This window comes from Amphiprion ocellaris, chromosome 3 (assembly GCF_022539595.1).
Source record: "Amphiprion ocellaris isolate individual 3 ecotype Okinawa chromosome 3, ASM2253959v1, whole genome shotgun sequence".
In the NCBI taxonomy this organism is placed as follows: domain Eukaryota; kingdom Metazoa; phylum Chordata; class Actinopteri; family Pomacentridae; genus Amphiprion; species Amphiprion ocellaris.
The window spans coordinates 28,054,829-28,066,057 of record NC_072768.1 but is presented as its reverse complement, the minus strand read 5'-3'; the positions used below and the strand labels follow the sequence as shown (position 1 = coordinate 28,066,057).

At 43.8% G+C, this 11,229-nt stretch overlaps 1 protein-coding gene across 2 annotated transcripts; it reads left to right on the top strand.

Annotated features, from left to right (window-relative positions):
- The first annotated feature begins 1,283 nt into the window (after positions 1-1,283).
- On the top strand, positions 1,284-10,430 carry LOC129348130 (uncharacterized). 2 transcript variants are annotated; one of them, XR_008600589.1, is made up of 3 exons: positions 1,284-3,365; positions 3,442-3,629; positions 9,204-10,430. XR_008600589.1 is itself a non-coding variant. In XM_055007741.1 (2 exons), exon 2 carries the CDS (start codon positions 7,169-7,171, stop codon positions 7,955-7,957), a length of 789 nt encoding a protein of 262 aa, XP_054863716.1. In that variant the 5' UTR covers positions 1,284-3,365; positions 3,442-7,168; the 3' UTR covers positions 7,958-10,430. The 2 variants fall into 2 exon arrangements, 1 of the variants encoding a protein (XP_054863716.1); XM_055007741.1 differs by having other exon boundaries at positions 3,442-10,430.
- The last annotated feature ends 799 nt before the right edge of the window (positions 10,431-11,229 follow it).

Sequence of the window (11,229 nt, the reverse complement as noted above, 5' to 3'; positions counted from 1 at the left end):
CTTTTGTGCTGAGAGGTTTATCTTACTGGTTAAATGATCACAAAAACACAGCATGGAAGTCCATTGAAAGTAACATTATTGAACCTTTAAGGCTGAAGGATTTTCTTTTTCTAGGATTGTCAACAAAAAAATGTAATTTGCAATATGGTTCAATTCTGTCATATATGCTGGTAGCGTTCTGAGCAGTAGAAAGGCATCTTAAGTGTAAACCAAAGTGGTACAAATCATCACCATTGTGGAACAACAGTAATTTTCTCTCAGGGGGAAAACCATTTATAAACAAAGAATGGAATAACAAAGGCATTAAGGTATTACAGGACCTTAACGGGGAACAATCAGTTCTTGACTTTCAGGATCTGTTATCAAAATATAACATTGATAAACACTCTTTATTCTTCTACCTCAGAATAAGATCTGCATGTAAAGGCTATGGGGTTCCCTGGGGATCAGAGCTGAAGGATCACCCCATTTCTAAGTTGTTACTAGATGCCCCCAAAAGGATAGTGTCTTTTTTTTATGATCAACTGCTGAAACAAAAGGTGGTGCCCTCTGTGGGGATGAAAACATGGGAACAAGACATTTCAACAGACACATTAAAACCAGACTGGCAATTAATTTGGCGCAATATCGAAAGAGCTTCCAAAAATTCTAATCATCGCTATATACATCTTAAGTATTGCCATAGAGCATATTTAACTCCATTAGTGAGACATAGAATGGGGGCAGCACCTGATCCTTACTGCCCTTACTGTTTCCCGGGAACTATAGGCTCCTTTATTCATGTTGTATGGGAATGCCCAACAATTCAGGAGCTCTGGATGAAGGTGGAGAACTGCCTTAGTACATTAACAGGAGTCCCTCTACCAATGGATCCCGCGGTACACATTTTGGATGATGACTCTCAAATATCGCTTCATGGACAGATGCGTAAAATCTGGCTGGCAGGTCTCACGGGGGCCAAAAAGATCATTGCTCAAAGATGGAAAACAAATGATGTATCATTCACTCACTGGTGTCACTGTTTTCTGGACATTGCCTATATGGAATTATCTGCTGCAAGGATTAACAATGCAGCATCTAATACAACTGAACTGTGGTCACATCTGATAGAAGATCTTGGAAAAATACTCTCAGAATGAAGTGTTATGTAACTGCCATTTATATGTTCTGCGATAATGTAGTTGCATGACATGCATATGTACTGTAGCTTGTTGATGGCAAGGGGACAAAGGGAGGGAGGATGGGGGGGTGGGACTGAGGGAGGGAGGATGGGGAGGTGGGTTAGAACATGCGATGTTAAGAAAATTACAGAAGATCACCAGTTATGGTTACATTGTACTGTTCAATGTACATGCCTTGGGTATACTGTGATTTTCTCAATAAAAAATTGATGATAAAGAAATGTCCCATACACGTCTGTCACACACTCATCAAAACTACAAAATAAAACACGGGAAATATTAAGGGCAGCCAATTTAAACTTCATAGGACCTATGTAGCGAGGACCCGATGCGAGGCCCAGTGGACTTCTCTGTGTCCGATCCTGCCATAGATGCAGTCTATGGGTCCTACCAGGTCCTACCAGGTTCTGTCTCAGGTTGCCTGGTAACAGACGCTGCTGCACCTGCGCGTTTAAAAATGTCTACACCCGAAACTCCACCACGTCCAAAGAAGCATAAACGTTTGCAAATGTACAGACATGAGTGGGAAGACTCGAACCCCTGGCAATGGGTGCAAGGCAAACTGTGTTTTCTGTTGCTCATGGACTGGCTGAGGCAGCATCAGGGGACCAACATGTAAGAAACATGACAATAGAGAGGACCCAACCAGCAGATCACAGTTTTTCATCCCCCCAATCATTTCCTGAAGTCGATATGGTAAGGGACATCAGTATATGGTTGTGAATTCTGATCTGATGTGGCCATAGATTCTACAGTACTTTACTGACTCAATAAATGCCTAAGTTGTTTATTATTTTTTAATGCTTTTTAGTTTTTAATAAACATTTAATAGCCTATATGTACCGTATTTTCGCGACCATAAGGTGCACCGTATTAAAAGTTGCAGTCTCAGTTACGGGTGCTATTTCTGTATTTAACACATACATAAGGTGCACCGGATTATAGAGCGCAGGCATGGTAAAACATACCGGTATGCTAGCTTAAAACATGCATGCTAGCATGTGTTTTAAAAAAGGCAGTGGAAGCAAAACTGAGTTCAGTTGTACTTTATTGAAGTATTTAGCAATATTTTCACATTGTTTTTTGATCAATCCTCTTTCACAAATCCATCAAAGTCCTCATCTTCTGTATCCGAAATGAACAGCTGGGCTAGTTCTCCATGGAACACGCCAGGTTCCCGCTCGTCATTGTCAGAGTCAGTCTCGTTGCTGTGCGGCTCCTCATAAATGATGCTGGCTTTTGCGAAAGTTCGAACAACAGTGCAAGCAGACACGGTAGCCCAAGCATCCGCAATCCATTCACAAATTGTGGCGTAACTCGCCTGGCGCTGCCTCCCAGTCTTAGTAAAACTGTGATCGCCATCTGTCATCCATCGCTCCCACACCGTTCGCAACTTCACTTTGAACGCCCTGTTTACACTGATGTCCAGCAGTTGAAGTTCCTTTGTCAAGCCTCCTGGAATGATAGCAAGCTCCGAGTTCATTTGCTGCACTTGGTTTTTCACAGCGGCTGTGAGATGGACGCGCATGGAGTCACAGAACAACAGGGATGGTGACGTGTGGAAAAAACCAAGCCAAACCAATGTTGTTGATGCACTATATACCAACTGGGGGCATGCCTTTAGCGTCTTCTTTCACGCCCACACTTCCCCTTTAACGTTCTCATGCTGTCCTCTGTCACGTCCGCCTTTTCTCTGTATAAGCAGCGTGTCGGCAGGAAATGCTCTCAGTCAGTCAAGCGGAGCCCTCATCAAAGTCACACAATAACATTTACAGATTTTGGAACTCGGTGCACACATAAGGCGCACCGCATTATAAGGCGCTCTGTCCATTTTGGAGAAAATTTAAGACTTTTAAGTGCGCCTTATGGTCGCGAAAGTACGGTAATCAATAATTAGCCAATTTGCCTGTCTAAAGAGAAACTCACTTAGAACTCTATGTTAACAGTACTAAATAAATCAATCTGTCAGGGCTGCTCCAGCAGGCTCTGGCTAGGGCTCCTCCCTCCTTTTGTGTTTCTTCCTTTTTTAGGTATCCTGAGTGTTGTGGCAGCAGCGGCAGGTGAACAATCAGGGGCAGTCAGCGGAAGCAGGAACAGGTGTGTCGGAGCCAGTCAGTCTTCCACCTCCTCTCCATATATTCAGACGCCAGTCACCACTTGGACGCCAGATTGTGAATGCACATAGTCAGTTCTGCTGTTTGTTCACTCTAGCCAAACCTAAAGTTGGATTTTTTTTGTAATTTTGTTTTCTCCCCTTCAGTTGGAACCGTCTGCCCCTCTTTGGACTTCCCTACAACTACAGTTCCAGGCAGACACCGGGATCCTCTTCACCCACTCGCCATCTTCAGTCTGGACCCCATTCTGCCGTCGCTGCCTCTATCTTCAGCTCAGCCCTCAGCCCGTTACCCCCCTAGTCAGCTGTCCGTCCCCAGCACGAGCCAGGTTGAGGTATTTAGAGTCGTGTAGTTAAACGTTACCTGAGACTCTGTTTTTTTTAGTGAGCTTACTTGCTCTTTCGCTTTGAGTCTGCGTTATGTTTTCTACTTAGTTTAGTTCTTCCGCTTAGAGTCTGCATTGAGTTTTCTAGTGAGCTTAGTGGCTCTTCAGTTTTGGGTCTGCAATAGTGTTTTCTACTGAGCTTAGTTGTTCTTCCGCTTAGAGTCTGCATTGAGTTTTCTAGTGAGCTTAGTGGCTCTTCAGTTTTGAGTCTGCAATTGTGTTTTCTTTAGTGAGCTTAGTTGCTCTTCCGCTTTAGTTTGTGATGTGTTTTCTAGGGAGCTTAGTTGCTCTACAGCTTTGAGTCTGCATTGAGTTTTTCTAGTGAGTCTACTTGCTCCTTCGCTGTGAGTCTGCATTTTTGTATTAGAAATGACCATCTAGTCCACCCGCCACTAGGGACTTCCTTGCCCTTGTATACAGTGTGGTTTTTCCAGTTCCTGTCTCCGGAGACCTGCTACTGGGAGTTGTAGTCTTTTGATCCTTACGCTTTGTCAATAAAAGTATTCTTGTTGGCTTCAGCTTGTCTCGATCTCTGTTCCTGCGCTTGAGCCTCAAAGAAAACCGTAACACAATCAATAAATACATGCATACACACATAAATAAGTCAATACATAAATTGTGTTCACATAAGATTTAGATGTGGAAAAAAACTTCTGCAGAGAATTTCTTTGTACAGTATTCTGCATTCAGTTGTTTATGTTTTCGCAGAATACAGTATTGCACACTGGTTGCTCATTACATTATAATTTATTAGTATGGTTTCACTGTTTAAAATGATGCCACTTCTTTTCAGACAGAACCTGCGATCGTAAAACAATACAAAATTCTTAGTTTCGTGTTAATAAAGCACTTAAAGCTTTAAGGTTCTTCTTCAGAATATACCACTCCTTGGGTGGTAGTGGCCCCAAGCCCAGTGAAGTTGGAAAGATATTCCCAGATTCGAACTTCTGGCATCAGTAACTCATTAGATAACTCATTAGGAATAACATTGGTGTCTATGGAGTGAACAGGGACTGTCTGCAAATTGCAAAACCGCTGCAACAGCGAAGAGAGACACAAATGCTCAATAACTTAACTCTTATGTACTGTAGTGTCACCAAAATCACTGCAGCCTTCAATTGGCTCCTGTTGACACCAATGTTATTTCTGCAACTTGAAAGATAGTTACTGTTGATCAAACTGTGCTTGTAGCACATTGTCTAACAATGATGGAAGAGGCATCGTTTATGTTTTGACAACGTATCTCTAATGAGTTATTGATGCCGGAAGTCTGAATCTGTGAATATCTTTCCAACTTTGCAGAACTGTGGCCCCGAGGCGCTGTGGTGGGTGTCCTTTATTTTCATTTCTGAAAGGTGGCAACCCTATCCAGCGGTGAAACGATATGCGACTAAACATATCATCGCTGGTCAGATCAGGCAGGAGTCCACAGAAAATTATGGAGTCCGACATTGTTTTGGCAAAGTTACACATGGGATGCCACACTAACTTTGGTGACCTCTGATAGGTGTAACCGGGTGTCATTACCGCCGATGTGAATAATAATCTTACTATATTTATGATTATCCTTAGCCAGCAGTTTCAAATTTGATTCTATGTTTTCCGGTCTGGTCCATGGGAGGCATTTGACTGTGGTCGCTGGTGCCACTAACTTCACGTTTCTGACTATGGAGCTGCCAGCGATCAGAATTAGTTTCTCAGCAGGTGTGCCACTGAGTGGGGAAAAATTATTAGAAACATGAAGCGGTTGGTGGTGAACACAGGGTTTGAGCTTAGGACTACTTTTCCCATGAACTGTCACCCAGCCACCCTGGCTTCTCGGTTGATCGGGAGCTGCCAGGGGACGGCTAGCAGAAGTTACGCTAGCAGCTATGTTATTGCGGTCCGCAACGGCTAATGGGGCCTGGCTAGCTGCTAGCGGGTTGATTTCCATGGTGAGAGAGCCTTGCCTCCAGAGTTACAAAAAGACTACATGTATTACACGTACCATTATCGTTAAAGGAGGCAGAGGAGTAACTGAACATGTGACACACCGAGCAGGAGAGAAAAAGAGAGGAAGAGGGAGAAGCCATGCTAATTGCTAAGACAGCAGACCAGAGATAACAGGTTAAGTTAGAATTAAGTACAAGACTTTGAGTATAGGTGTTTGAAGAGAGCAAGTGCATGGTATGATTCAAAATACTAGCATTACTCAGAGAGATTTGATGAATATCAAATTACACAAGGTGAAAAAGATTCCTATCTATCTAGTCAGAGAACACAACTCAGCGCTAGAACAGAAAATGACGCAATATGCTCATTGTAACATCAGACGTCGAGCAGAGTTCACTTCTGTGGACACTATCTGTTGTGTTCTGTACCTGTTCCAATACTTTTGCTGACCGAAATATTTTATGTTCCATTACAAATAATGCTATCTTATAAGCTGGGTATCAGATCCAGATGTAAATACCTGGAAATAAAAGCTGAAATGTTGATCTCTTGTTTAATATTCATTGTTTGATGTCAAACCCAAATGTTTTCAGTCTACAGCAAAAATAAAGGAATTACCCTCACTGTTCCAATACTTTTGGAGGGGAGTGTACATGGAAGGTTATCATTGTATAAAATAAGTTTTTCAGGGGAAAAACTAAGAATTCACACCAGAGTTGAAGGAGTTTAGGGGAGCGATTCTCATTTACATTGATTTGGTTGATGTACAACCGAGTACTGGGGTTTACCACAAAGTGTGATGGTAAAGTAAGCCAGTTCTGTTAAGTCACTAGCGGGAGTATCTCATTCTAGAAAGCCTCAAATGTTAACTGTTATTTCTCTTGCTATTTCTTTATCATTGATTCAGAATATTGGAATTGAGCTTATATTAGTGAAAATAACCCTTTCAATGCAGAAGTTTGATGAGCAATTTAAGCTAGTAGAACTTTGCAAAACATTTATTACTGTAAAAGATTTTCTTTGTCCGATAATGGAACTCAGTTGTTCATTAAGCAATTAATGTTAATGTCACATGAACAACCTGTTATCAGGCAGTTTATCAGCTGTGTGTGGCTGTCAGTGAGCTTGTTACTCCAGGTTAAAGCACTGAAGCTGACCGTGTTCAATAATGGACGCACTGGCCGAGTAAAGTCAGAGAAGCAGACACTTCTTCTCATTTATTTAGGTTTTTAAATGAAGCAGTTTCCGTTGAATTAACTGCAGTAATGTGAGGATTATTGTGTTGTTTACTGACAGTAGGTCTAGATGGCCCCCGATGAATCACCACCTTATCACGGTGGAGGGGTTTGAGTGTCCCTGTGATCCTGGGAGCTATGTTGTTCAGGGCAATAGCCCCTGGTAGGGTCTCCCAAGGCAAATTGGAAAACCCTGATGACATCACACAAGACAAAAGCCGCTACCTCGCCCAGACCAGAGAAACCGGAGCCTCTCCCAGGAGCCAGGTCTCGGGGGGGGAGCTCATCAGAGAGCACCTGGTGGCCTAGCCTTGGGGCCCCATGGGGCTCGGTAGGGCACAGCCCAAAAAAGTAACACGGGGTCGCCGCCCGGTGGGCCCACCACCCACCGGGCAGGAAATCGGGGTCAGGTGCTGTGCCAACCAGGGCAGTAGGCAGGAGTGGGTGTCTAGGCCCCCTTGGTGGCGTAGACTAGCCTTGGGGACATGGAACGTCACCTCACTGGCGGGGAAGGAACCCAAGCTGGTGCGGGAAGTGGAGCAATACCGGCTAGATATGCACTTGCTGTGCATGGAGGTGACTCCATGCACAGCAAGGGTTCCAGAACCAGAATCCTGGACAGGAGTTGCCCAGGGTGAGAGGCACTGGGCGGGTGTGGATATACTCACGAGCCCCCGGCTGAGCGACGCATTTTTGGAGTTCTCCCCAGAGAATGAGAGGGTCGCCTCTCTGCGACTTCGTGTTGCAGAGGGGAAAATTCTGACTGTTGTTTGTGCTTATGCACCGAACAGCAGTTCGGAGTACTTCTTGGAGTCTCTGGGCGGTGTCCTGGAAGGGGTACCACCTGGGGACTCTATAGTTCCCCTGGGGGACTTCAACGCTCACGTGGGCAATGACAGAGAAACCTGGAGGGAGGTGATTGGGAGAAACGGCTTGCCCGATCTGAAGAGAGAAGCAGAGCTGTCAACTGATCACCACCTGGTGGTGAGTTGGATCCAGTGGCAGGAAAGGCTGCCGGACAGACCTGGTAAACCCAAACATGTAGTGAGGGTGAACTGGGAACGTCTGGCAGAGGGCCCTGTCCATGTGGTCTTCAATTCCCACCTCTGAAAGAGTTTCTCCTGCATCCCGGGGGAGGTTGAGGACATGGAATCTGAGTGGGCCATGTTCAAAGCCTCCATTGCAGAGGCGGCTGTTAGGAGCTGTGGCCTGAAGGTCACTGGTGCCTGTCGCGGCGGCAACCAAGAACCAGCGGTGGACGCCAGCGGTGAGGGAAGCTGTCAGGCTGAAGAAGGAGGCCTTTTGGGCTGGGCTTGCTCAGGGCTCTCCTGAAACAGCTGATGGTTACCGGTTGGCCAAAAGGGCCGCAGCTGCGACAGTTGCGGAAGCAAAAACTCGGGTGTGGGAGGAGTTCACGGAGGCTATGGAGAAGGACTTTCGGTTGGCCTCAAGGAGGTTCTGGCAAACCGTCCGACGCCTAAGGAAGGGGAGGCAGGGCTTTGCTCAGGCAACAGTCGGGGTGGAGAACTGTTGACCCGTACTGGGGATATTGTCAGGTGGTGGAAGGAGCACTTTGAGGAACTCCTGAATCCGGTAAACACGTCCTCTGTGGGGGAGGCAGAGCCTGAAGACTCGGGGGAATCTTCGTCCATATCCATGGTAGAGGTCGCCGAGGCAGTTAAAAAGCTCCTTGGTGGCAAGGCGCCAGGTGTGGACAAGATCCAGCCTGAAGGCTCTGGACATTGTTGGACTGTCTTGGCTGACATGTCTCTACAATGTCAATGTGGGCATTGGGTACGGTACCTGTGGAGTGGCAGACCGGGGTGGTGGTCCCCATTTTCAAAAAAGGGGACTGTAGAGTGTGTTCCAACTACACAGGGGTATCACACTTCTCAGCCTCCCTGGGAAAGTTTACTCTCGGGTGCTGGAAGGGACGCTCTGACCGATTGTCGAACCTCAGATTCAGGAGGAGCAATGCGGATTCCGTCCTAGGATTTCTTCCTACTGGGGCCTCTTGCCAGGTCATCATTGTAAATGAGAAATTGTTCTCAACTGATCTTACCTGTAAAATAAAGAATTAATAATGTATAAATTCAGTGAAGTCCGTCACTCAGTTGGCATAGGACATCACACTTAAAAATAATCTAATACTAACAATGTTTCTTTATAGCGTACATGTATGATTCTTACCCATGTGTCTGTCATCTCTGTAGCAAGTCTGGTCATCTGTCTTTGGGTTTCAACTGTCAGAAATTGGGTTTCTGCATACTCTTGTATGATGGTTTTGTAGGATCCACCAGCCATCAACAGCAGTGGAACAGGGCAAACACAGATTTTGTCTGTGCCCCTCTTGCAGCTCTGGATTTAACACCTTCGCAGCCACAGGTTGGAGACGGGGCTCGCTTTGATCAGTGGAGCTGAGACACCAAGACACTGCAAGCAAGACATTCTCCAGATCTGGCACGAGGGCGCAGACTAACGAAACAGGAGGAGGCAAGCACAAGAGCCGACTTTGGAGAATTCCCCTACACAGACCTCCATGGATGTATATTGGGCCTGTTTTAGCCTCGAGACTGGTTTAAACCCCCAGTCACTCTCCAACCTACAAGGGACCAAATACACATTTGGACTGATTCCTGAGCCATTGAAGGGGGGCTCAGGAACCTTGATGACAACTTGAAAGACATTCCACTCACTGACAAAGGAACTCTGGACTCAAATCAGAACCAACAAAGACAATCATTCCACAATTCTGGACTCAACTCCTTTCTATGTACATCAATGGATGTGTTATCAGGCAGTTCACAGAACAAATTAACTTTTCAATAACATCCAGATCAATCTACATCTTGCCTTGTCTTTAATCTTCTATTTCTCCTGATTGGTATCAACATGATAATTCTTAACATGTCTGTCATTCACATGATCATATTTGGTATCATTTTGAAATACTGTCTGTCAGTAAAATCAAATTATGTTCACCAAATTACAGTATTTTTGGAGTTATAGATACCTCAAAATTATCTGCAAATGCAATTATGCGAGGGACATCTGGACTTTAGCCCTCCCCAACGGAGGTTGGTCCACATGCCCACTTTCCTTAATGAGATGCAAAAATCTGTTTTAAAACATCATGCCTGAAAGCAGCATTTTGAGTTCTCCTTTACCATCAAATCCTCCTGCCTGAGAACAATCCTTTACCACCAAGTTCTCCCGACTATTGAAGTCTCCTTGCTATCCATCGTTCCGAGGCTCCACCCTATCCACCGCTGTTTTGACCCGCTTCCACAGGCAGACCGGACCACATGCATCATTGTCATTTTCATCATCTCATCACCATCATCATGGCACGCAAATACCTTTCAGTCACTGGAACTTTCCCAGATTATATTTTCAAAGACACCATTTACAGGCCAACAAATTTGTCTGCTATCAAATCGACGGCTGCTTTCAGGTGTGGTCTCTTTATCCCTTTCCCTTAGAACCCATATTTCAAGCATAATATTAATCCCAATATTACGTTAAAATATTGTGTTCTCTTCACTTAATGTGTGTTATTGTTGTTGTTATTGTTTAGCTTAATAAATATACACAAATATAAGTTCAGTGTCTCAGTTGTTTTGTTGTTCACATTTTGGTCCCCAACTTGTATAGATTCCAGCTACCGAAATTTTATACATAACCTGTTAAGCTAAATAGTTCCCCTTATAATTCCTGAAGCTCTTCTTGACGACGCAACAAAAGGTGTTTCATATGCTGTATTATTATATTTGTCTAATCTAAATACTTCATTAGCCGAATGTCAGTTAGACTATTTAATAATTCTGCATAAAGTAACCTTAACCCAATTGGAGCAAACATTTACCCTGCATTTTATAATTTGGTGGAGAAAAGAATTTAAAACTTACAAATATAAACTAAGAAATCCTACACTTTGTTGTTAAGATGTTTTCAAACAACTTAAATTGAAATAAAATATGAAATAAGAAAATTTTAAGCCACACATAAGACTGGAAAATATTTGCATAAAAACACTCACAGCAGAAACAATTATTAATTTAGGTAGCTCAGAAGAAATGATTTTTTTTTTTTTAATGATGAATTAGGTGTATTGACCAAGTACAAATTGTAATATTCTTTGATCCTGATGTTCCAACTAACCTTCTTTCATGAAGGCACCAAATGCTAGGTCAGATAGCCTAACATACTTCTGTTCTGTGCCAAACAAAACAAGCAGTAGCATATTCTGTTCAAATAAACAATTATTTATATCTGCTGGGGCTAAACTATTAATTTTTAATCAGAATTACAATTTGATAATAAGGATACTGTTTTGGACATTAATCGTGCAGCACAGTTTATTTCTTTTTATTATTTCTTTA